The 26,946-nt window shown below is 43.7% G+C and overlaps 1 protein-coding gene across 2 annotated transcripts in view; it reads right to left on the reverse strand.

The window, feature by feature from the left end:
- Window positions 1–712: 712 nt before the first annotated feature.
- VCL (vinculin) overlaps window positions 713–26,946 on the reverse strand; it is a 93,708-nt gene continuing 67,474 nt past the window's right edge. Inside the window, exons 11-22 of one of the 2 annotated variants that reach the window (XM_084794943.1) lie at window positions 23,285–23,475; window positions 21,459–21,658; window positions 20,306–20,434; window positions 16,900–17,049; window positions 15,179–15,287; window positions 13,805–14,107; window positions 12,508–12,632; window positions 10,403–10,588; window positions 6,982–7,185; window positions 4,895–5,098; window positions 4,381–4,485; window positions 713–2,858 (exon numbers count right to left, since the gene is read on the reverse strand). In XM_084794943.1, coding sequence (XP_084651069.1) covers window positions 2,712–2,858; window positions 4,381–4,485; window positions 4,895–5,098; window positions 6,982–7,185; window positions 10,403–10,588; window positions 12,508–12,632; window positions 13,805–14,107; window positions 15,179–15,287; window positions 16,900–17,049; window positions 20,306–20,434; window positions 21,459–21,658; window positions 23,285–23,475 — 2,053 coding nt within the window. In that variant the 3' untranslated portion in view covers window positions 713–2,711. The remainder of the gene's footprint in view (window positions 2,859–4,380; window positions 4,486–4,894; window positions 5,099–6,981; window positions 7,186–10,402; window positions 10,589–12,507; window positions 12,633–13,804; window positions 14,108–15,178; window positions 15,288–16,899; window positions 17,050–20,305; window positions 20,435–21,458; window positions 21,659–23,284; window positions 23,476–26,946) is intronic. The other variant, XM_084794942.1, reaches the window with a different exon arrangement.

Below are 26,946 nucleotides of genomic sequence, written 5' to 3' on the forward strand. Positions count from 1 at the left end.
AAAACCCTGGAAATATGCTGGTCTCTTTGTCCTTAGAAGCAATTGGTTAGGGAAAAACAAAACAGAACAAAATAAAAAAACTAACTGCAGCGCCAGTGCCACAGAGGGCCAGTAAACAAGGTACAAAGCAAATGGAGGCGTCAGGGACTGCTGCGCCAGTCCAGCAGCCTTGACACAAACTGCAGTTCACTTCTGCTTAGGAATGTCTAACCCAGTGCAAAGGTAGACTTCACCCTGTGATGTCATTTTTTTTCCAGTTCTAGAGAATTAGGCAAAAGCATGGGTTTTTGTTTGTTTTAGTTAATGTTTCCTGAGGTAGGAGGAGGACTGTGTCCTCAAAGCTGGCTCTGCATTACAGCCCAGTTCTGTACTGGGGATGGGAACAAATAAAATGTCCCTCACATTTCGCAACTTCATCTTAAGGGACAATGGTGGTTGCCAGTAATAGCTAAAATCTTCTCAAATGAGGGCCCCTTCAGCCAGAGGGTGACCCACATCTGGGTGCTTTGCCCACTGGTAATTTGTGATTTTTGCTCCTTCTAATGTCTAGTTCCCAGGATCGTCCTTTATCACAGACCCTTTTATGTAACTTCCACTCCTTTATGGATTGAATAGAATCATTATTTTCCAGGTCTTGAGGATTAGATTCAAAAACAAAGGAAGAGTCTGACCTAAAGTTGCTAGTAAAATAACATGTCGGTCATTTAGAGCATTCTTTGTATAAATGTATTTTATTGTTTTAAACAGAACAAAAGAAGAGGCAGAAAACATTTGCATATAGTAAACCCTAGCTTATAAGTGTAGTTTTTTAGTGGTGGCATCTCTAACAAGTCATTCAGGGACTGTTTGTTTTTGCCTCCTTGTACTATAAGCACTGACACTCGAAGAGTGCATCTGGCAGACTTCTGCCTCCAGAACTGCAAGAACATGGAGAGCAGACATGATTTTTTTTTAAGTTCCTCTAAGTAATCTTTAGTAAAACAAAAGATGATCTTTGGCATAGATTTATACTTTAAAGGCATTGATATGCACTTATATCAGGTAAGCAACTATACAGATCTGCTGAGAGCTTTGAAAAGAATCTTTATCAGCTGAAAGGAAATCGGGGAAGCCTGAGTATACAGGGTCAACTTAAGATGTATACATTCAGTGTGGAATTGAACACCCTAGATGGAGGAAGAGCATCCAGGAAAACGGCCTCACTCCTGTATTCATCTGGGCCTTGACTTCTGAAGGAAGGCATTCATGTGCTGCAAAATGCTTACACAGCAGGGATAAATGAAAAAACAAGGGACTTCACTTCTTTTCTGACTTTCCCCGATAGGAAACATGCCTTTCTGATAATTAGATACCATGCCTATTATTCTTTAACTTATATTTAGGGAAGGATGAGAAAGGCTTGGTTGTAGTTGGTTAAAAGCAATTGAAAGCTTAATAGTTCCTACCGGTTTGTCCTGAGCAGCACCAGAATTAGAATCTGCAAATGCTGCTCTCCCTAAACAAGGAGGCTCTTCCGGCCAGGCTACCTTTCCATTCAAGTGCCTGAAGGGGCAAGCCCGAATTCTTAGGACCTGATTTTGGATGGACCTTTCAACGTTACAAGCAAAGCCAAGTGTGGTGGTAGGGCCTAAAGGACCTCCTAGGTGACAAAGGTGGGTCACTTGAACCCTGACGTTCAAGACTAGCCTGGAGAGTATATAGAGACCCGAAGTGGGGGATGGAGAGATTACAGACAAGTATGTATCTATGTATCTTTAAAATCTTGTTTAAGAAGCATATAGAGGAAGGCTGCCAAAGGCTAGGATGATTTGGTTAAAAAATGAATGCAGCATTTCAGCTCAGAAATTAAAAAAGAAAACAAGAGCTAACGAATGCATGCAAAAGCCTCAGCATAGACTTCTACTGGCAGTGACAAAGCATAGAAAACCTGGGAGTGGCCCCACTGGGAGGATGGGCAGGATCACACCCCAGCTACTCTGCCCCTATAGCGGCAGAGAGCACCAGTGTGTTTGCAGGATGGTTACCTTGGCAACCAAGCAAGGCAGGATGTGAGGCAGGGAGTTTACCTAACACATACTACTTGGGCATGAGTAAAGACAAAATAGTGATTTCCTCCCAACAGTGAAAGTTGGTTTTACATTGTGAGGAACTAGGATTACATGGGGGAGGAAGCAGGAAATGAATCCAGGCCACACAAGCAGGACCTTCCCCCAAAGACCACCTTCTCCTGCAGCGAAGGATGCACAGCCCAGGGAAGGTAGACAGGGTCAGCAGCAACATGGAAAACCCAAAATAACTTTTAAAAGCACAGTTACTAACTGACTTGCCTCAGCTCTAAGGTCCTGAGGGTCTAAAGCGGGGAAAAGGACTTGGTGAGCCGTAAACAGGGAGATGTCCCCAGGACAGAGCGTGGCTTCCGGCTAGTGTTCACTCATTCTTAGCTTATGTAAAATCCATGGGCTAGAGACCCAGTCCTCGTACTGGGAGACTGTGCACGAGAGTAACTGTGAGAGTACAGGGCTTACACGAGACATTTCAAAGTGTCCATGACAAGAGTGTAAATGTTTTCTATGTGACGAGGCCCCATTCCTTTCTGGTGTGAGACCAGGGATTGATTTTGTTCACTCCTGCAACTCTGAATGGCTTCTGGAATTCAGATGGTTCTCTGCTCTTCAGCAGAGATTATGTACCAACCAGGCTTGGCGAGGCGCCTACTGGTACCAGGGAGTCTTTCTGACCCAGCGCAGAGTAAATCCAGCATCTGTTCGAATTTTGATTGAAGCGGCTTCTGCTTCTCGCACAGTCTCCTTCACAGACTGCATGAGGTTCTGGGCATTATGCACCAGCATCTCTGTGGCCTGCAAGAAAAGAGCCTTGTTACTGTAGTGCCTGGTGCAGTGCTGCCTTCCAGCAACCACGAAGCCAGGAGTGCACTGCATCAACCCCACCTTCACTGGGTACCACCCTTGCCTGCGTCACAGGTGGTTTAACTGTACAATCAGTGGCTGCACTGTGTCCTCGTATGGCTGAAAGCGTGTACTCGTTCTTGGTTTTCATAGGCGGTGTTCTTTTAGGACCCCTGCTATTTCCTCTAGTTGCGACACTTCTCTTCCAAGTAACTCGGGCTCCCCCTCCAGCGTCCTTCAGATCTTTGCCTTAGGGAACCTTCCTTACATTAAATCATACACCATAAACTCCTAAAATTCTTCACATGAAGTTATTATTTTCTTCTTAAAATCCATCATCACTAATCAACATGCTATATATTTTACCTAGACTGTTTGGAGGGTGGGTTGTTTCGTTTTCTTAGTTAACAAACCAAGTCACTACTACCTTATAAATGTAAGTACATTAATTTTCAAAACAAACTTGGAGGACACGGTTCTAGCTGGATGTCTACTCACATCCAGGCAACCGAATCATTCTTTAGGGCACTAATTCTAACTATCTGTAAATCACAGGTCTTTTGAGGCTTTAATGAAGGCTATAGGATTTCCCCAGAAAACAAATTGGTGAGCCAATTGGGTCAGGACTGACCCTAGAGAGAAAATCAAGTATATGAGTGCTGCCCTTTTATTGTTTCTGGTGTCACATGAGTAAAATACGTACATAAACTTCAGAGGGCTCTGGAAGAAGAACCTACAGTCTAAATTCCTAACCTTGGTCTTCTTTCTTGTTATGTAAGGTCTCAGGCCTGGAAAAGCTTGGAGCCTTGCCAACCAAACTCACACAATAAGAGTTGGGGTCCAATAAGACTTCTCATTTGTACCCTGTGTTTTTTCTAGTCTACCACACTATTTCTCCCTTTTTTAATTTAATGAAACACACATAGTCCCAACATGCATTTTGATAGATAATTAACTTTATGTGACTTAGGATGATTTCCAGTCTTATCCTTCCTTTCCCAACATTTCCCATCTTTAGGCAAAAGATATCCCACCAAGGAAAACAACTCAGTACCAAGCTCCACTTGCACTATACAAAAGTTAGGGGTTTTGATGAAGTTCCCATGGGAGGGAGATGAGAGCTGCTGGATTAAAATAATGTCAGTGTAAGCAGCAGTGGCGGGAACAAGAAGACTGTCCTCCATGTTTCCTCTACGGCGCCCCTAGTCTCTGTAGAGGTCAGAAGCAGTTGGTGAACTCCCTAATGGGGAGAGACTACCTCTCTTGTTTTAACTTTTAAACTAATAATGGGTCTTCTGTGGGTGATGCAACCAAGATGTGTTCTCTACCCTAAGAAAATCAAGAGTGTGACTCAGGGTCCACCAGAGGGGAAGTAAGAAAAAGGAGGGCTCCTGAATTCTCAATTCAAAGCTAAGTTTGTCCTAATAATGAAATTAAACAGCAAAGAAGCTTGGGCAGAGAACCCAACACATACCTGCTCAGATTCCTCATCACTGATGTTGGTCCGGCCCAGCATGGTAGCCTTCACTGTGGACAGGATTTTGAGCTGGGTGCTTATAGTTGGGATTCGCTCACACACCTAAAGAGAAAGTTTCATTTGATGTTCGTTGGCTGTCTTGTACACAAGTTCCTCAGAGGCAGACAGACCTAATTCCATTCCCAATCAATGGCATGCAGATACTTAATAAAAGAGCAGCACACATATACTTGTTTTTATCTCTAGGGTCAGTTCTGACCCAATTGGTCCATAAACGAAAGCATTCAACTTCTACTAGGCTAGAAAATAAAACTTTCGGTCTGTTTTTTCCAAATATCCACACACTGCCCTTGCTGCTTTCCCTTCTTGAGTGCCATCCCACCCCCTCTTTTTCCTCAGTCATGCTTCCTACTCAGGTGTGCCCTCTTCCCTTTCCTCGCCTGTTCCCTCCCTCCCCTTCCCCGTTCTCCCTTACCTCCCCACACACAGAAAGCCTATTTTCCCCAAGTACCTGTAAAAGATTGGTTCTAATCCGCTTATCTGTACACTGCTTGGCAACTTCCTTGGCCAGCCGAGTCACCTCATCAGAGGCCTTAGCGATATCCTTGGCACACTGAATGAGTGCCCGCTTGGTACCACTGCCCCCTCTTACCAGCCGAGACATCTCCGCCATCAGCAGAGCCATGCGCTTGGCTGCTGCAATGATATCATTGCCCTAGAGAGAAGCAAAGATACAGCATGAGCTCTGCCCACACACTGGCTGAGTTAAGGAAGCCTGCTGCTCTAGCAGCCCTCTGGAAGGCTAAGGAAAGGAGGAAGAGTATTGTTTTGGGCGATAGAATGCACTGGAGAAACAGAAGAATGAGACAGGGCACTTGCCCCAGCACTCAGTGAGAATATCCTGAATGAAAACAAAGAACCCAGCTATTAGTCTGAAAGGGCAGCGTGCGTGCCCCAGGCACAGCACTGGACAAGCACTTGAGCATCTCCAGGTTAATTGTGTCAATAACATGGGGTCAAAGCCAAGGAGTCTGTCGCAGGCATTTTGATTTCTATAATAGGGGAAAAGCAGTGAAGGTGGCCATGGCCAGAGATGGTGAGCACAGAAGAGGCTTTCCAGATGCTGAAAGCATCCTCTTCATCTTTGCTCTTGTAAACAGCAGCCAAGTACTTGTGCTACTTCACTAGACTCTAGTTAATATTTTCAGCCCAAGTGAGAAAAACAGGAGAAATGGATATCTTCTCATCTAAACTACTTTGCCCTCCTCCCTCTACTGCCTGAAAGAGCATACTGTTTTAATCATTCTGCATTTTTAAAATTACAATTCAATTCTTCAGTCTCATCAGCTAAGTGAAGCTTCCAGTGAAGGCATGTTCACCTAGGAGGATGCTGAAGGAGGAACCAAATGAATAAGTAGACAGAAATAAAGTTGAATCAGGCTGTAAATAGAAGCCCCTTCTCTCATTAATGGCAGTTTATCTGATATTTGGCATTTGGTTAACTTAAAACCCACATGGATTATAATGAAATATTTAAGCAGTTTATTTTATGTCCTTAACAACCTAGAACTACAGCAGCTGCAGTGTTTAAAACTGCCTGAATGGCCAGGCCCCACTCTGTGCCCCTCATGCTTTTCAGTTTCTGTACGATGCAGTGAGGCGCACGCAAACCATGCCACTCGGGGTACTCTTGCAAGAGCTCCACAGGCACCATGGAGTGGCTCATCACTGAGGCTAGACAGAACACAGGTTTGGGAAAAGTCATGAGGAGAGACATATGTTAGATGACACACTCTGGACAGTCTTCCCGTGTAGACCTGAAGTAATTGAGGACTATATGACATGGGTTAGAAGACAGCACCGTGCCAGGGTTAGTTACTACCCACCATCTTCAGACTCTTGCAACATGCCATCTTTAAATAGGCCCCAAAAATGTGATCACTTCTACACCTAGACTCTCCAAATGAATGTTAGTTCAGTAACCAAGGCTCTGTCACCTAACTGATGGCCTTGAGCTTTTTCCCTGTGGCCACTTCCAACCCCTGAGTCACCTGAAAAGCAGTCAGTGAAGCCCCTTCCCTGTGGGGTCCCACAAAGGCCAGCATCTGCTATACAGCCAGGTGCAGGGCAGCAAGCAGTCCTCCCCAGACTCTGCCGTATAAAGCTGCTGCTTCTCCTGATCAACTCTGCTGAGCCACCAGTGAGAGGTCAGTGGGAGCCAAGCAAAGCTCAGTGCTCAAACTAGGGGAACTTTTAGTGGTCCCCAATGGCTCCTGACCTAGAAGTCACTGAGAGAGCATCTACAGCTTCCCAAGGAATTTATAGTTCCGATTAATGGCCACAAAATGGGAAGAAAATGAATCCTTGAAAAGTGACCCCATTCCTCTTTATTCCCCAAACATAAATGCAGTTCAGTCAGGCATCAGCAAACCTATCAAACTTGTGAAGCCAGTACTAACAACAAGGTGCAGACAAGACAGTTGCCCGCCCTGCTCAGACTCACAGGACCCGCACAGATAAATGAGTGATGCAAGGTGTCAAGGCTGCACATGGCCGGATGCATTTGGAGCAGCCCCCAGCTGGGGTACCGATCAGTACCTTACTAGACCACTTGGTAGCTTCCCGGTGCAAGGACTGAGCCGCGGCCAGAATGGGCTGGTTGACCGGCTGATTAGATGGTATTAACAGCAGCTCAGGTTCGTAATCGTCTTCCATGTCAGAGGGGAAAGGGAACCCAACAGCATCAGCCGCATCTGCCTCAGCTACAACTCCTATACCCACCTGAGCGGCTGGAGTACCAGGCTTTGTCGATGGCGAGGAGGGTGAGAAATAGGGATAGTGTTAGTAAGAACAACAGAACTTGGGAAATGGAGCTTCATTGCCTGGAATGGGAAAGAAAACGACGTGTTCTCCAGGAGCCATGTGAACCACGGTTCAAAGACAGGAATTCAGTATCCTTGAGACAAATGAAGAAATTTGCTCTAGCAAAAGGTTTCCAGAGAAGGCAGATGCTATATACGTGCTGCTGAAGTTAAACTTGACCAGAATCACATGTTTGGGGAGCCAAAAACCCATTACCTTTAAAAGGAGAAAAAGTAAGCACAGCCATATAAGCTGTTCGAACAGGAAAATGGAGCATCCTCCTAAATCATATACTGACCTTAGAATACACAGCTCTGCAGCTACCAGACACTTATTGCTTCCTTCAGAAATTCAGAGTTCCACATTAGAAATGGCATGCCTGAAGTAACAGACAGCTACCCAAGAATCAAACAAGAACACCAACATAATGGTGCACAAAGAGGATTCACCAAATACCTTATAACCACTCAGCTAGCTCATCGAATTCCTACAGCAGTGAAAACCCTGCATCTCAGTCTGTCTTTGACCTTAAAAAGATCTTCCAGGACAAAGCTTCCACAATATCTTACTGTAGCAACTGAAAGCACCACCTTCTGAGCACAGCCAGACTCTCTCTTGTTGAAAACAGCTCTCACTCACCCCAAACTCAACTTACTAGTTCACAGATCAGGTAACACATGGACTTGGCAACTAAATGAGGCTAAGCTCAGAGGAGCCCTCATATGAACCCAAAATGGTTGCTTATGAAAGAGGAGACTCCAAGAAGAGAAGAACGTGAATTTTATACCAAAGGTGGGAATTACAGGGGGTTGGGAAGATACAGAGGACAGATCCCAAAAACAAGCTGAAAAGAAAACAAAGGGAATTGCTTTAATGAAGCCAAGCCATTTATAAAAAGGCTGGTGAAGAAAGGTTGTTTATACCAAGAATCTGTGACCAGGCGGAAATACATGTTCGTATGAAGTTTTATTTAAGGTTCCTAAAATTCTTACCCTACCAGTACATTTCTATAGCCTCAGTACTCCAGAGGCAGAGGCAAGAGGACCACATTGAAGACCAGTGAGTCATGAGACTGTCTCAAGAAATAGAAAAACTTCAAAAACTAGCAATAGAAATTCTTGAAGCTAGAAAGATAGCTCAGTGGCTAAGAGCATCAACTACTCTTTCTCCAGGACCTGGGTTCAATTCCCAGGCACCCTATGATGGTTCACAACCATCTGTAACTCCAGTTTGAAGGAGTCTGAGACCTTCTTCTGGATTCCATGGGCATTGCACATATATGGCGCACAGACATACATGCTGGCAAAACACCCATATAAAATGAAGTCTTAAAACAGAAAATAAAAATAAATCTGAAACAACAAAAATAAAAATTTTTATCCTAAACACAAAACCTACCTTATAAAGGTGGCAATGAAGTTGAAGGACAAGGGCCAGCAAGGGGTTCAGATACCACCACCTAACTGTCTCAACCAAGACTCCTCCCCGTGCCTCGCAGAAAAGACCAGCTTTCTGCTGCTAAGGCTCACAGTGATAAGCTGCACAAAGACAGACTGACAGATACAAATATACTCCTTCTACACCCATGCATAGTTCATATGTATGTGTGTGTGTGTGTGTGTATGTGTATGTAATGTAATGTAATGTATGTATGTATGTATGCTTTGTACAACTCAAAAGCCAGCAAACTCACGACTTCAGGCCTTCCTGGCCAGGACTTGTGAACACACTGAGAAGAACAGGGCAAAAATATAGGCCAATGCTGTCTGACCCTCTGAAGTTTCACCTTTATAGTCCACATATATTTTTCCAACATGTGCAGGTTTATTATAATTAATTTACATTTTCTATGAGGAAAAGCAACCCTACTGTCACAGCAGGATTATGCTACATGATCCAGGGGGTATTGGAAAGATACCGTTATAAATACTTCTACAGGTCAGGCCCAACACCAGGAAGATTTCCAGTCCTGGGAACCTAGGTTGCCAGCTAACAGTTCTGAACACTGGATTAAGAACCAAGACCATGGGCTGGAGAGCTGGCTCAGAGGTTAAGAGCACTGGCTGTTCTCAAAGTCCTGAGTTCAATTCCCAGCAACCACATGGTGGCTCATAACCAACTATAATGAGATCTGGTGCCCTCTTCTGGCCTGGCTCATACACAGGCAGAATACAGTATAAATAATAAATAAAATCTTTAAAAAAAAAAATCAAGGCCAACAATCTGGATGTAATATAAATAAATTATAATAAAATTTTTGCGAGTTTGAGGCCAGCCTGGTGTACATATTGAGTTCCAGGATGGCCAAGGCTAAAAACAAACCAAGGTCAATTTCTCAGCGCTCCCCCTACCACCAAGGGGAGGGGCAGACACAAGAGTAACTGCAGGCAGTGCCCCTGGAGAGCACGCTCAGGTGAGGATGTAAAAGTAAGGGAACACAGTGGGAAGGAAGAGCTAGAGTTTGGCTTTATTGGAGACAGCTTAAAGCAAAGAGCCACACCTCGTGGCCAGATGAGCAACACAATTTTGCTCTAAGCAAGAAAAGCAACCACTCATTTCAAGCATGAGGCAAGATTATTCCATCCAAATTTTCACCCACATCACTAATATTTAGTCTTTTAGATTAGCTGAATTGAAGATAACCTGGAGCTTCCTTAAGTAAAGTTGGAGCACGAGATGATTCTGAGAAAGGACAAAAGCACACTGCTTCTGAGCCACCAACCCACCTGCTGCTTAATACAAGAGTTGAAGGAAATTTCATGCATTTCATCTAGCAAAACCCACCAAAGATACTGTCATAATCAAAGCTTTGCTCAGTTAGTAATGGAGCCCTGAAAAAATTCAATAACCCAACAGAGATAAGCAGTTTCTGAAAGGACCACAAGAGTCAAGAGTCAGAGCAGCTGACACTACGGACAAGGAGGGAAGAACTCTTTTCTTTAGGCACAGACACCCCAGCCTTTACTTTTGCCAGGGAGAAGCAAGCCAGCAAATACTACAAACTTCTAAATCACTTGCAAAAAGAGCACACTGCCCAAAACACAGCACTAAGCAAGAAGGAAGGTGCACACTTAGACTTCTTCCTGGGCTGTGGGCATGGACCTCCATCCTTTCTGGAAAGACACACATTGCCAACAAGGGAGGGTTCAGTGCTTACCTTGCTAGACCATTTCCGAGCTTCATCATGGAGCTGCCTGGCAGCCATCATCATTGGCTGGTTGATCACCTCCCCAGCTTTCTGCTCAGGGAATTCTTCATCCTTCTCTTCTGGTGGTGGGGGCCTGGGTGGAGGGACTTCACCCTCAGGCAGAGGTGGTTTAGGAGGAGCCAGCTCATCATTTACCTACAAATGTGAATAAAGCAGGCTGTAAGTAAAGGCCTAGACAAAAACCCATCTAGAAAATCTCCCCACATAGACTCCATGTAAGAAGACCCACAACGAGCCATGAGAATCATCTGTGCAATCTCAATAAAAAAAAACTTTTTTTCCTCTCCTAGAAGCTAGCAGCTGTGTATTGATCATGTCCCACAGGAGTCATCCAAAACACTACCAGATCAACAGTTTCTAAAGCCAATCCCCAGAGAAGATGGAAGACCTGGTTCTGGTTCTAGTTGTCAAGGGGCAAATGAGAGGCAATAACTGGAACCTCAAGTTCTGTATCAGCCACGTGCTTTCTATGACCCTAATTCTAAATGTCATGACTCAAGAAAGCCACTCACCAGGACTATCACTCTCCTCTGGCTCTAACTATCAAGAGCCTCATTGGAAAGTGTAAAGAAATGTTGAAAACTGGGCAACCACCAACCCTACCTATGTGACCCAATTTTGTCATTAACCAACCTGACATCTTTTACTGACATTAAATAAGAAAACATACCAAAGGAATATAAGTATTGTCTTGATACACTACTCTTCAGATCTATTTTATTTTATTTTTTCTGAGACACGGTTTCTCTGTGTAGCCTGCCTCTGCTTCCCTAAATACTGGGATTACAGGTGTTTGCCACCCCGCCTAGCTAAACCAACACCTTTCTAGACTGTTACTTGGAGTAAATATCTGCATAAGATCATTACTGTTTCTGTTTCTAAGATTTGTAACTACAAGATATTACCCAACTAGCTAGTTCTTAAATCATAGAAAAATATACTCATGGCACTTGATAGGAAAGAATTATGAAAAGATTTGAGGGTCTAGAGAGATGGCTCAGCAGTTAAGAGCACTTGTTGCTCCTCCAGAAAACAAGGGTTCAAATCCCCAGCACCCACATGGCTATTGACAACCATCTATAACTCTGGTTCCAGGGGATCTAACACCCTCTTCTGGGTGCATGCAAGTATTACAAAGCACCTGTATAAATAAAATAAAAAAATCGTTTTAAATATTTCAAATTACAGTTTAATTTAAAAAGAAAACACACGCTTTTCTTGGTCTGAGGAGACAGAGTACTTGCCATGCAAGCATGAAAGCACTCAAGTCAAGCACAGGCCAGCATGGTGGCATACGCCTTTACTCCTAGCACTCAGGAGGTAGAGACAGATGGATCTCGGTGAGGAAGGCCAGCCTGGTTGACAAAGTAAGTTTCAGAACAACCAGGGCTATGTCTCAAAAAACCAAAAACACCATCAACTCAGCATGGTAGTATGTGCTTGTAATCCCAGCACTGGGGAGGCAGAGACAAGCAAATCTCTTGGGCTCACTGGCCAGCTAGCCTAGCCAAAATCGCAAGCCCTACATCGCAGTGGGAGATCCTGGCTCCAAAACTAAGCTGGATTGCTCCTGAGAGACAACACCTGAAGTTGACCTTGTTTCTCCACAAGCACATACACACACACACACACACACACACACACACACACACACACACACACACACACTTAAATAATTTTCAAAGGCAAGTACTACTTTTGTTACTAAGAAGAAAGAGGAAAAAGAACCTAGAAATTCTAACACTACAATCTCCCCCTTAGCAACTCTTAACCACACACGTACAAAGGATTTTACTACACGCCATACCTCATCAGCTCATCCCAACCGCACTTACCTCCCTTCCATTCTCACAGGCTGTCACACAGGCTAAATCTCATGTAAGTCCACACACAACTGCTGGGTTATGATGCCATTCATTAGGAATGGAAGTTAAGATCTGTCTCTAAATAATCACAAGCCACACAAGCCACCTGATAATGGAGGCTGTAAAAGCAGCTCTGCCCCTCACACAGGCTCAACCCCTTGCTGCTCAGTTCTTCCTGAGTTTACTTACTCGGAGCGGTTCAAGGTCTGGCGGAGGAGGCGGGAAGTCAGGCTCCTGGGGTTGGAAGGCTTCTCTGACCTTGGCCACGGCTCCCAGGATCCGATATCCTGAGTCCAGGAAGCTCTTTTGCAGACCTAAACACAAGACACCCTCACTTTCAGCTGGAAGGTCAGTGCCCGAAGCCCTGCCTGTCCAGTAGAAGAACTTGTTCCCATTAACAAGGCTGAATGTGAAACTGCCAGTGAGGACCATGGGCAGTGATGAGGGAAAGGGAAGTAGGACACGCCCTGAAGAAGTGTCACAGGCGGGAGAGGATGCCTTCTGACTGTACAAGCATTTGGAAGAATGCTGGGTGTGAATTCTAGGCTCAGGTGGTACCTATCTCTTCTCTTAGGATGAAGCAGTCATGAGATAGGTCCGCTGATTCTGAGCATGGGAGATGCCAGTCTCAGATTCGGTTTGTAACTCCCTGGAGTACATCTCACCTTTCTCTCTACGTCTGTGTCTGTGCTCTAGTTGGCATTCAGTGTGTTAACCCTTATCTTGAACCTCTAAAATATGAGAAACTCCCATTAGAAGACCAAATATATCCATAGTGATGTGAACTAGGAATTTGAGGAAGAGTCTGCCTAGATTCCCATCAATGAGATGGGAAATGCTGGTTTCCACAGAGGAAAGAATAGACATCATTTGCAATCAATCAAGTGGCTGCAATTATTGTCTCCTTTAGTGGTGCAGAAACTATGATCAAAATGGAGCTGAAGAGAACTCAAACTCTTTCATGTAGGCCCCAAGAGACCAAAGTTAGTTTAAAGCGCTCTAGATTTGACAAAAGCAACACTTGCTACAGAGAAAGGTCACTATATTATACAAGACAAGTAGAAAAGAAGTCATACCAACTCATGAACTAAATGGTTGACAGATAATTAATTAATTAGCTGGCATTTATTTTAAAGTTTCCAAAATTGTGACTATAAGCAAGGATAGGCTACCAGACAACATCAAGAAAGACACTGCTCCAGAGACTGCCAAGCCTGACAGGACTGAAGAAATGTCCACAGGAGCTAATACAACATCCTCACACCAATGTCCACAGGTTTTCGTTTGGGTTTTTTGAGACCTGGCCTCATTCTATAACTTTGCCTGGCCTCAAACTGACAGTTATCCTCCTGCCTCAGCCTCCTAGGTGCTGAGACTACAGGAGAGAACACCAAACCAGGCCTTGGCCATCCCTTTCCTCCCCAATTTTGTATGTGCCAAGTTAGCCTTGCAGTTAGGATGAAAGACACAGTGCACTGCTGCTTACCAGGGTCAGAGATGTTTCCAGCCACAGCCTTGGCATCCATCACCATCGGGGAGATTGTTTTGCTCAATTCATCAGAGGCAGCTTTCACAGCCTCTCGGAACTTCGGATCCTCAGAGTTCTCTACCTCCCTCTTAGCAACCAGCAGGATCCGGTTGGCCCGACGAGCAATGCTGGTTGCTCCAGCGACCAGCATCTGAGGCTGAATATTGGCCATGGCTACCTTACACTTGTCCAGGTCTTTTTTAATTGCTTCTTCAGAAGCATCCAACAGAGATTTGGTATCAATAGCCTCGTCCACCAGCCCTGTCAGGAGAACAAAAATGGAAATGAATTTGCTTTTAGAAGAATAAAGACTCTAAAACACTGTTGTCTGTTTGCATCTCATGAGAAAATACAACACTAAGAATTCTTCTCTCAGTTCAAAACTCTTCCTACAAAAGTGAAAGCTTTCAAGAGAGCAAAATAGCTTCAAAAACAAAACAAAAACAAAAGCCCAGAAGGTCATTTGGACTCAGGATTTATACTGACCGTGGTCACTGGCTCTCTTGCATCCACCACAGACAACCAGACAGGCAAAGACATCAGGAGGAAACGGATTGAGTCGGAAACCGTCACCGCATCACCACCACAGTATCTGCTAATAACATGCTCTCCCTTCCCAGCTCTCTCTCCGCCACCTGTTGATTGTTGGCAGCTTGCAGTGTCTAAGCTGAGCTACGGAGGATTCCAGTAACCCTAACAGCCTGTTTCTTACTTCTGTTACCTCTCTTTAGACACCTCGGGAGCTCCACTTTCATCTCTGGCTGCTCCAGACCCCTGATGGAAGGTTCTACAGGGACAGCACAGAGCCTACACTCATTTCTCCCCTTCTGTCCTACCCCTCCACAGAGAACAGGGAAGATTCAGAGGCGCTTCTGCAGCCGTAGACACACAGGTGTCTCCTTTTTTTTTTTTTCCCCCTAAGAACTATGTAGTTGATAAGTTGGAGGAAACTCTGAGACAAGCTGGGATAAACAGTAGCTATTGTGGCTCCTTGAAATGTGAACCCTCTGAAAATGACAGGGACACTTACTGTACCCACAAACACCGCCTCCCAGCTTCTGAAACCAAACTCTAGCTGGGACTGGGCAAAGACAGTATTCAAAGAGAAGATAGGAGCTGTAACAATGAACATCACACCGGAGGGCGGTTCTAAAATAAAAGAGACTCAAACAGTCTCTTCTGCGACAAAGAAGCAAAGCTTGAATGAGAAGCCGCCACTGCTCAGCAGCCTAATCAGGACCCAACACACGGTCGAGCCCCTGACTGAACGGGCCCTGCTTAAGGTCCTCACAATTCATGCATCAGACCAAAGGAATTCTGCAAAACTCCTACCTGTCATTTTTTCAACATTGTCAATCCACTGGTTTTTCATGGTCTCAAAATGTTCATAAGCAGCTTGATTACCAGGGTTCCTCAGCAAGATTCGAGCAGCTGAGATAACCTGTCAAAGACAAAGCAATCTTCAAATACCAGGGCACCAGCACATTTCAAATACAAACTTACAGTAAAGCTTTTCTCCATTTTACCTATAGATGGCACCAGAAAACCAAAATTGGCAAGCCTCTTCAGGCTAAACAATACTAAGTTTGGTGCCATAACATACCCGACACCCACCCCGCAAGTGGGCCCTTCACACTAAGGTTTAGATAGAGTCACAGCCTGGTTTTAAGAAAAAAATTAGGTGCCAGAGTAAATGAGCATTCGTTTACCATTTCAGAAAAAAACGCAACAAATTGGCATATATTTAAGAGCTGATATCTCGATATCAATGCTTTCATCTTAAAAAAAACCAGAAGAAACTAAAAATGTAGTCAAGCAAGGTAGTTGAATCCTGTAATCCCAGCACCTGGGAGCCTGAGGCAGGAGGTTAACAAGTTCAAAAACAGCCTGGGCAAAATAGTTTGTTTAACAACTGAACGTGGCAGGAGTCCCCACCTGTCAGCACTTGGGAAGTGGGAAGTGAAAACACACAGGATTTCAAACTTTATGCTAGCCTGGACTGTCTACATAGCAAGGCCTATATCTCAGAGAGATACAGTGAAAGGAGGAGAAGGAGAGAGCGAGGAGGAGAAGGAGGAGAGGGAGAGAGGGGGGGAGAGGGAGGGAGAGGGAGGGAGAGGGAGAAAGAAAGACACAAAAGGCTGCAGGTGGTAGGCAGGCCTTTAATCCTAGCACTGGGGAGACAAGCAAGCAGATCTCTGTGTTCAAGACCAATTTGAACCAAAGTGAGTTCCAGGTCATCAGGGCTTCATAGCAAAATAATAATAATAATAATTAGAGTGAAACAAAACATTATTCAAATTTGATTTATGAATAATATTGGTTAAAATACATGTTCACAATTAACCAAAGAATTACTCAATTTATTATTTTAGAAAAAGATTAACTAAAATACTTGTTCAGTTGACAAACCGCTTTCACATTCATTACATACTGAATCTTTATAACAACCCCATGAGAGGCAGGGTAGGTAACATCTTCACTTCCAAGATGGAAAAATTAAGACACTCAAAGAGGTTCCCAGCTGGTGACAATGTTTAGGAAGGAAGTGCTACTTACCGGGTAAGTGTGTGTTTATTCCTCAAAACAATGCATTATGGGGGAATTCACTTCGTGGAATGAGAAAGCTAGAAGCCATTTGAGTCCAGATCTGTCTCTAAAGTCTTCATTCTTTCTAAGACGAGTTTTAAGTCCAGTTTTCTAGGATTTTGCTTTGTTTATTGTTTTGCTTCCAAAATAATACTGACCATTATTTAATAATTCAAACAATGCAAAAATGTATAATGTTCAAAGTCCTCTACAATCCTATAGGTCACCAATTTTGAACCAATGAATATATAAATATGTATGTGGGTTGTATGTGTGTGACATATGCATATATGCTATTCATGCACATGCAAGCGTCTGTATGTATGAGTGGGTACATATGTGAAGGTCAAAAGACCAACGTTGGTGTTGGTCCTTGTCTTCCAATTTGTTGGAGATCCTAACAAAGCATCTACAATTAATTTCATATATGAAAATACTGAAATGAAGAGTGAGCAAAAGTTCACCTGGGGAGTGAGTTCTCGGGCTGTCTTCACTGATGCCTGAATGCCTTCTACTGTTGACTTATTGGCAGTACCAACAGCAGCTGCCTTCTCCGCTGTGGCTCCAAGCCTTCCTGAATGGTTTTCAAAGTTGGCTGCCCTCTCATCAAATACCTTGAGAAAAAAATAAAGACATCAAGAAAATTTACTTCAATACAATGAATCTGGAAGCCTGAGAAAAGCTCCTTTTCCAAATAAACAAACAAACAAACAAACAAACAAACAGGGTTTCTCTGTAACTTTGGCTGTCCTAGACTAGACCAGGGTGGCCTTGCACTCACAGATCTGCCCGCCCCTGCCTCCCTGAATACTGGGATTAAAGGCATGCGCCACCTCACCCATCTGAGAAAAGCACCTTTTAATCTCATTCTGCACCTGCTCAAAGATGTTTAGAGATGACATCAAATCTTAATAAAACAGAAGTCACATGGCAAATCTTGACCTTTATGTGTCGCCTCAGAGGTCCAACCTTAAGCACCATGTGCACACAGGAAGAGGCGTAGCCTTGGATCTCCCATCAGACCTACTTTCCAAGAGCAAGCAGGACACACACAGGACTATATACTGAGTGTGAAGACTAAATAATCCCTTTACCCAAAGGCTTTTTCTCTTAGTTTGATTAAGAGACAAGCTCTACTGTGGGCAGCTGGGTGCATTACAAGCCCTGAGTATCCAAAGAACCCTCACCTAGCTCCATCCTCCTCTCATGTATCCCATTACCATTAATGTTGTAGAAACTCTGCCTTTGACCTCAATGGGAAAAATGATAGCTGGTGCTCATACTAGATCTAACACAGGCAAGGATGGGTGATTTGATTAGTTCCAAATGCAAAAACATCTGCTTAGCTGTTTAGTTGGTTCTCTGAATCCTAATATGTTAACATTTCCTTCCCTCATGGATATCATGAGAGGCTGTGCATCACCAAAGAAACTATGTAACTTAAAATGACAAAATGCTTTCTATTTGTTTAAGTGACATTAGGATCGATAGCTGGCATATCTCTTTTTCACATCCTTCTGAGGGTATCACTTCCATAGGTTATATCCAATTCTGACTCAAGTCAGACAATCTCCAAAGGTTTCCTAGTTCCACAGCAAGCTCCATTCTCAGTCCAATGTTCTACATCCACCATTTGACATCTATGTGACCTTGATCTATCCTGACCTTTTGCTTTGATTCAGCTTCCTAGTTGGGCAGTGGTGGTTCACACCTTTAATCCACCTCTGGTATTTGTGAGTTCAAGGCCAGCCTGGTCTACAAAGCCAGTCCAGGAGAGCCAGGAGTACCCTGTCCGAAAAGAAAGAGACAGAGACAGAGAGGGAGGAGGAGGAGAAAAAGAGAAAGGAGGAGGAGGAGAAGAGAAAGAGGAGGAAGAAGAGAAGACAAAAATCTGCATCTAAAGGGGTTCATGACCTAGTGGGAAACCCAGAAACAGGTACATACCCACTGAATGGTTTAACCAGAAGATCAGGCTTAGAACTTTCCCTCTTCCCCAATTGGTGGCTTAAGGAATAATTCAAACTTAACAGTACTAAACAATCATTTAGGGAATGGAGAACAAGAATCAGAATTAAAACTTGGCAACATGATAGGATTCAAAATTATTTGTGATATAAAATTAATAAGTCTGGCTTATCTGCTGTGTGAGGGCGAGGAAAAGACAACAAAATCACAATTTCAAAGAGAAACTCAGCATATGCTGAGGAACCTATGAGGCATCTAGGATCTAGAAGGACAAGACAGGCAGATAGCTGAGGTTTATGGGTCTGAAATTTAGAAGCCTGGGATAAGAAAGTAGCAAAGTGCCCTAGTGTAAGGAGACATGAACTGAGCTACCTCCTAACCTAGGCCAAAAAGAGAAAGGTGAATCTCTAGGAAGCAAGAAAACATTTACCCCAAATGGCAAATCTTGAGTGGCCCTCCAAAATTTTCTCCTCCACTATTAATTAATGGCTAGGAAAAGCACACACTTCTGTCCTAAGTTCTTTCACATTCCTTCCAAGAGTTCCTGAAAAATCCTCACATTGTCCATACAGCACCAATTACGTGACTGACACTGCTTTGGAAACTAGGCCTCAAGTACTGACAAAGCAAAGATCCTGCCCACACGGGTCCTTCATGATGATGTGAGCCAAACAGACCAGCAAAGAGACAAAGAAAATACAACAAATGCTGTGTGTCTGTTTTGTTCTGTTTGAAACAAAATCTCAGCCTACACTGACTGACCTTGACCTTCTTTCTGATCCTTCTGTGCCCACCTCCTGAGTGCTGGGACTACAGGCATACACAGCCTGTCACCAGCTTTGCATGGGGTCTTTGCGCAAGTACTTGACCAATTGAGCTATAACCCCAGCCCATCAAACATCAATAAATCCTAAGGAGAAAAGTAAGATATGGATATTAAGAAATTCTTGGGGTAACAGGGTGAGGATTTTATGTATAGTCACAGAAAAGTCAGATTTCAGTAGAAAGGTAAAGAAAGTGAATAAATATAATTTGTGCAAAGAAAAGCAAGTGCCAAGGCCTTAAGAGTAGAACATAAACATATTCAAGGAACTCTAAAGGTTGAAGATCAGTGTGAATAGAGGAATATGAGGAGGATAAATAGTAGCATTGTGAGGTCAAAGAAGTAGCTAGGGACCAGACTTCAGTAGTAAAGCCGCTTTACAGAGCTCCACTAATTTACAGGAGCCAAATATGCGCCCATCTCTTAGTAGTTTTGCTTTCAATGGCTTTATATTAAAACAGCTATAGTAGCTGGGTACCGTGGTACACATCTGTAATATCAATACTTGGGATACAGAGAGACGAGGATTAAACAGAAGTTCAAGGCCAGCCTGGAGTCTCTCAGCAAAACCTTGTCTCGAGAAACAAAAAATACAACACATTGAGACACATTGAGATACGTTTATTACATAATAAAAGCCCGTGCAATGTTTATTTACAAACCAGGCCTTTTCTCCCCTACAGAGTGAGCTTAGCAGCACATCCCTGGCCTGCTAGTCATTGTAATGACTCTGGCTTCACTCGGGGGCAGGGAGGAGTCACCAGAAGGGTTTGCACAGAATTATTACATCAAATGAGTTTAAAGAAGACTTGTACTGAGTCTAAAATGCCCTGCTCAGAAAGCTATGGCTGGAGCCATCCTCACCCCTCATTTCTTCCTGCCTGGAGTGATGCCAGTTTTGACCTTCTTTGCTTCTTGATATGTAATGAAAAGCAATTCCACTTGCTCTAGTCTAATGGGCAAGATAGGCTACAGCTTTCACTTAAAGACAGACCTGCTGGTACACTTGGTGGACTAGAAAGTTGCCCCTTTGACCCTTCCATCCTTCACCCACAAGCATCCTCTGTACGTCAAATACCTACCTCTTCCCTATTCGGTGCATCAGGAGGAGCAGTGGCTGCCACTGCCAAGAGCTTGATGGGAGTTGTAGTATCGCTGAAAACATCGGACACTTCTTGAGTCATAGCTTCCTGCATCTGGGCTTTAAGATCCTTAAAAATATGGTTTACAGGTGAAAATGTGTAGCAACATCCACAAGGCTATCTGCTATAACACCCTTACCTCACTGACACATGCACTCTTTCTTTCATTCATTTACTTTCAAACTATTTCTTGAATATCAGTGTGCACAGAGCACAGAGCTAGCAAGGACCCGGCTGTGAACTATTCTCTAAGACATCAAAGGGGGCAGATAGGATTCCTTTCTTGGTGGATACTATGAAATGCCAGAACCACAGGGCTGAGCCGAAAGCAGGCTCTAAGGTGAGACGAGCTCCTCACCACTCCCAGCTCTAGCCAGGCCTGGTGATGACTGTACTATTTGGAAGATTCAGTACCAAATTTCTAAATAGTTCATTATCTTAAAACAAATAAAAAGTGGGAATAAGGTTTATAGAAAAATAACGCTAACCTCCAGGTGTATGCTTATAATCACTGCACTCAGAAGGTGACGCCATGAAGACTGTCAATCAAGAGTTCAAGGCCAGCCTGGGCTACAGAGCGAAACACCCTATCTAAGTAAACACTGACTAAATAACAGAAAATTCACATATGTGTAGAGCAAAATCATGAAAGCTCTCTTAATTAGATGGGAGTTAGAAAACCAGTGTCATTTGCTGCCACTTATGCTTTTTCATAATAAGCTCTGATTTCCTTATATACTTGTTTTATTTTTTCCTAAGCCCAAGAATCTCAAGCCTCAGGCCAACGTGAAGCAGCTCAGTGACTAAAGTCCTTGTCGTATGAGAGCCTGCATGTGAGCTCCAAAACCCACATTAAAAATGCTGGCACTGGAGAAGTGCTGACAGACAGACCCCTGGGGCTCACTGGCTGCCCAACCCGCCCTACTCGGCAAGTTCCAGAACAGTGAGGTGCCCTGTCTCAAAACCTAAGAGTAGATGGTGCCTGGCCCCTGAGTTATCCTCCAACCACCACGTGCATGCGCACACAACATGCAAAAGTCTCCTCTGTTCGTTATTTCTCACTATTAGACATCAAAAATATGCCGAGGTCTACCTTTAAGGAGTCCTGAAGCTGGGATGCCAGCGCTCTCGCCTGAGGACTCTCGCCTTCCCCTCGGGCAGCCAGATCAGCCAGCTGAGCTGTTAGCTGGTCTACACGGTCACACTTGGCAAGAAGATCTTGGCGATAAGGCCCCATCATCACATTGGCCAGCCGATGCCCTTCAGCCACAAGCCCACGGATGGCAGCCTGACCTAAGCCAAGAGAAAAACACTCAAGTTTACCCAGACCCAGGCCAGGCAACTGTGGTGCCACTCTAGTTTTTTTCATTGTTGTTGTTTGGTTTGGTGTTTTCATTTTGTTTTGTTTTTTGAATAGCATTTAATAGGGGTACAAGGTTTTCTGGCAAAATACAACTCCTTAGAAATACAGAAAAGTACAAAAAGCACACACTATACATTAACTCTTTTGGTGGGGAGGAATGCTGGGGTTGGACCCAGAGCCTCATGGTATCTAACAGACCTACCCAGGCCTGCCTTCTGTTCTTTGACTCCTATTCTTTACAGTGAGCAGCTTCTATTTACTAAGTATCTTTTTAAAGCATGGTCTTGGGATGCAGTGTGTAACATGTGTAACATAAGGGCAGACTACCTGCCCAACACACACATATATCTTACCGTTTGGTCCCTAGCACTATAAAAGCACTTTAAAAAAAAAAAAAACTAAAAAATGTAGGTTGCTTTTTAAAAATGATTTATTTATTTTTAGTTTATGTGCACTGGTGTTTTGCCTGCATGTCTATCTGTGTGAGAGTGTCAGATCTCCTGAATCTGGAGTTCCAGGCAGTTGTGAGCTGTCATGTGGGTGGGAATTGAACCTGGGACCTCTGGAAGAGCAGCCCGCACTCTTAACCACTGAGCCATCTCTCCAGCCGCGAGATTATAGTTTATTATATTAGTCATAACTATCTTACTGCTTGCTGAGTATTACTGAATATTCACATTGCTTATGTGTATTCTGATAGTAACTCCTTAGAAATGAATTAATATAAAGGAAAAAAAGATCTCCTAAAAATCACATTGCAGACCCAATGAGTACGAATCCTTTAACAGCACTGCGCATAAAACAACAAATGCAGAATGTTTGCGTTATTTCATGCCAATACTCAGTTATGCGTCTGGCCAACTCTCAAGCTCTCACTTGCTCCAGACATCACTAGTTTATAAGCAGCCATCTTACCCTAAGAATGTAGGCAAGGAGAGCATATCTTTCTCTCTGCCTCAGCAGATGTGCTAAGCAATCATGAAACAAAATCATAAAAATCTATTCCTGAGTCTTCTTGAAATCAAACTCTCAGGATATAAAATTTTCAGCTTTCAGCTAGGCTTTATAGTGTGCGCCTTTAGTCTAGCACTGGGGCCAGAGGCAGATGGACCTCAGTTCAAAGCCAACCTGGTCTAGACAGTAAGGTCCAGGATAGCTAGAGCTACATAGAGACCATGTCTCAAACAAACAAAAACAACAACAAAGTATAAACTTTTACAGGATGCTGTGAGGACAGTAAATGCCTTATATTTTCACTTTCCAAAAAAAACATATTTAGTTGGATACTTGATAAGGACTATAAAAATAGAAATACTACAGAATGAAAACATACATAGGATTGACAGCAATTAGTTTAAAGTTAAAATTAAGAAGCTCTTTCTGTTTGTACACAGCAAAATCATCTACTCTAATACTTCTCCAATAAATCACAGAGATTTTATTGGCCACATTTAAAATGGAACCATCTTGTAAAGTGTCTTCTCAGTGGCTGAAGAACCTTTTCAGCACCGTATTACTGATCACTAAGGACACGTGGCACTGAGACCAGCCCTTACCAACTCCACGGTCATCTACTGTAGGATTATCAATCCACCGCTGCGCTTGCTCAATCTTGCCCTCGAGGTGGACAGCTGCCTTGGCAGGTCTGCTGTTTGCCACAGCCCTGTTGGTTTTGGTCTGCAGGTTCTGCAGGGCCGTTGCCACTTGTTTAGCCAAAGCTCGAGCCTCTGGGGAGTCTCCTTTCCCTCTAAAGAAGTAAAAACAACCATCCAGTTATAATTTACATTGTATATACAATTTATGTTGAGATAATTCAACTGTTAATAACATGCTAATGAGAATGAAAATTGCTAATGATTATTAAATTGCTTAGAAATGAACGGTTTATTTAGCCTATAAATATGAAAATAATTTAAATTCACATTATTTCCTCCTAGTTTGAGTCAGTCTATACAGTTATACCAGGCTATGTTAGCTGGGCTTGCTCACTCACCACTAGATTGTCTGCACTCTCTCCCTCTCACATGTAAAATCACAAGCTTCCCATGGAAGTAAATGTGCCTAGTCAACCGCTTTAGTGGTAGACGCAGTATTAGTAATAACACAACTAGTAATGATGCTGTATTTGAGTCCTGAGTTTTCCAGGTATGCTATAAGCTCTAGCTCTCCCCTTCTATCATTTAATCCTCACATCAACCCTATGAGGTAAAGAACAATATTAACCAAAACACAAAACTGATGCACAACGGTGAATAAGGTCCCATTATTTAATTCGATGGAATTAGGGTTCACATCTGGCCCTCTGAATCTTGAGGGCTCCTTTGTTTGCTTTTTGTTTTCAATACAGTGTTTCTCTGTGTAGCCTTGGCTGTCCTGGAACTCGCTCTCTAAACCAGGCTGGTCTCCAACTCACAGAAACTTGCCTGCCTCTGCCTCCCAAGTGCCGGGATTAAAGGTGTGCGCCACCATCCCTTCTAAACCAGCCTGTCCTACCGTCGGTCACTATCATATACCCCTATTCCCTGCCATAACTGAACTGGGTGGTTTCCTACCAGGACAACACAACTGCAGTCACGAATTACATTTAATTAGATTCTAGTTTTTCTCTAAGTACAGTGTGAATAAAAGTCACCTGGGGCTTTATTTTTAGATACAGTTAAATCCACCATCAAAAGAGACCCTGATAAGCTATGTCTAGGATGAGGTAAGGGTCCACATTTTAAACAAAATTTGCAGGTAATCCTTGGTCCATACTTCAAAAACATTTTCAAAGTCAGCCAGTCTCAGAGGCTCCAGAGCTGGAAAACTATGTTAGGCCTGGGGCATGGCAGGGCAAGCCAAAGGAAGAATCCCCAAGTAAAGTGAACAAAAGAGTAACAGACACACAGGATCCTCTGGCTACTAAGGTGCTACAGGGTGTCACGGGCCTTCTAGCCACTACTCGCCCTGGCCACAGGTCAAGCCTGGCTTCTGTCAGATGCCTCGGTACATTTTCAATAACCCTTCACTTTTTACTTGATCCAGTGTCTTGAGGCCAATGAACCTGAACAAGTGTATTGACACAGAAATTTAAAAATAACCACATTATGTCTCAAGAGTAGAATCTGTCCCGAAAGAACTAATTGCAAAGCCGAGACACTAATCAGTAAGAAACTGAGACCACGAGGCTGCGTGGATGGTGCCGTGGTTACGAGCACTCGCTGCCCTTTCAGGACTCAGCTTCGGTTCCTAGCACCCACGTGGTGCTCACAGCCATCTGTGACTCCAGTTCCAGAGGCTCAACACCTTCTGATCTCTGCGAGCACCCGGCATGCATGTGGTACACAGACACATATGCAGACAAAGCTCCCATGCAACATAAAGTAAATAGCAATTTAAGTAAGAAAAAAAAATAAAAAAGAATCTGGTCATTTTGTATCTTGAAATTACTCAGTCACAGAAAAGTACTTTTTTTTTTTAATCAAAACTCATGATTTATTGTGTTCATAACAACATCGCCTTAGAACTGGATCACTTGGCCCTTTCTCATCTTATCGCCTCCCAGTTCAACATGCTCGCATCTCTTAACAGCCAGCATTCTCTTGGATCTGCCGTTGGGCTCCACACACTCCAGTCTCAGCCCAATCCTTTGTAGTTTTAGCGTTTTTTGCTCAAAACAGGCGTAGTCTGCCCACCATAGCCACTCTGGTTCCTGTCGTAATGCCCTGTTCCCTGGGCATAGAAAGAATTCTTGCTCTTCTTGTACTGTGTCACTTTGTGGGGTTGGTGCTTGCCACATTTCTTGCAGAATGTCCAACGGGTCTTATGAGCGCACCATGTTCTTGGGAGCATTACTGGCTCAGAAAGAAAGAGGGAAGGCCAGCAATGGAAGTTCATAGGAGGTGTCTGGGTGTTTCCTCCCAGAAAAGTACTGTTATCTGCCTCATCTACAAAGATGAGAATATCTCACTGGGGGGTAGTGGCTCACACTTTTAATCCTAGCATGTGGGCGGCAGAAGAAAGCAGATCTCTGAGTTTGAAGCCAACCTGGTCTACAGAATGTTCCAGGATAGACAAGGCTGCCCAGAGAAACCGTGTGGTGGTGGTGGTGAAGGTGGGGATGGAGGAGGAGGTTAAAGAAAACACCAACCCATCTGGCAGAATGGCTGACTTTACAAACATCTTCTTTTTTTTTTTTTAAGATTTATTTATTTTATTTATTGCATATGAGTGTTTTATCTGCAGAAGAGGGCATCAGATCACATTATAGATGGTTGTGAGCCACCATGTGGTTGCTGGGAATTGAACTCAGGACCTCTGGAAGAGCAGGCGGTGCTCTTAACCACTGAGCCATCTCTCCAGCCCCAAACATCTTCTTTTAAACTTTCTCTAACCTCCCTTCTTTATCTTGCCCTTACAAAGCAAGACAAAGGTGTTTACTAAGGTGTTCACATGACTAGTCCTGCTGCCGGGCTCTGTACATATCTGTTTCTGTTACAGTCCTAAGTATTATGGCGGCATTAGCAGCCACACATGAAGTTCCACTGTTATCACTATTACTAGCAGCTATCTCTCTGTCACCTGTGTAATGGATTGTGTTACGTCCCAGGAATTCATAGTCTCTGTCTGCCTTTTTGCTTTCATAGCCAGCAATGCCCTCTTTGTCAGAGGATTTTAATGATTCTCTTATTTTGGGAGGATAAAAATAGGTATTTTCTCACAGAAGAACAGAAATAGAACATATAAGTTAAGTGGAAGAAGTGGAATTTTCCAGATATTTGACTTTGGTTATCCTTAGAAAACAGTGCTGCAGGACTGCAGTGGAAAAAGGAGACATTTCTTCTGTGTCATCATTCCCCACTTTAGCACTCCCGAGAGCACGCTGAGAGGCTCTGGCAGGGAGTGCAGCCACTCTAGCACACACTTGACCAAGATCGGTCCCCCTCTAGCTATCAGAGAAGACCATCCTCCTGGACAGAGCAACTGCTCTGGAGAGAAACATACAGAGCTCTCCTCCCATCCCACTGTAGAACATTTTAGGACATGGTGCTGATCTTGTTTGGCTTGGCTTGGTTTCTTCAAATAGGGTCTCACATATCCCAGGCTGGCCTCAAATTCATGATGGATGTAGGGGAGAGCTTGAATTTCTGATCTTCCTGTCCCTACCCCCTCATTTCTGGGATTATACGCATCTTCCACCGGGCCTTGTTTTATGCAATGCTGGCTCTGCACAAGAACT

The sequence above is a fragment of the Acomys minous genome (genome assembly GCF_964271855.1).
Source record: "Acomys minous genome assembly, chromosome: 9".
NCBI classification, from domain to species: Eukaryota; Metazoa; Chordata; class Mammalia; order Rodentia; family Muridae; genus Acomys; species Acomys minous.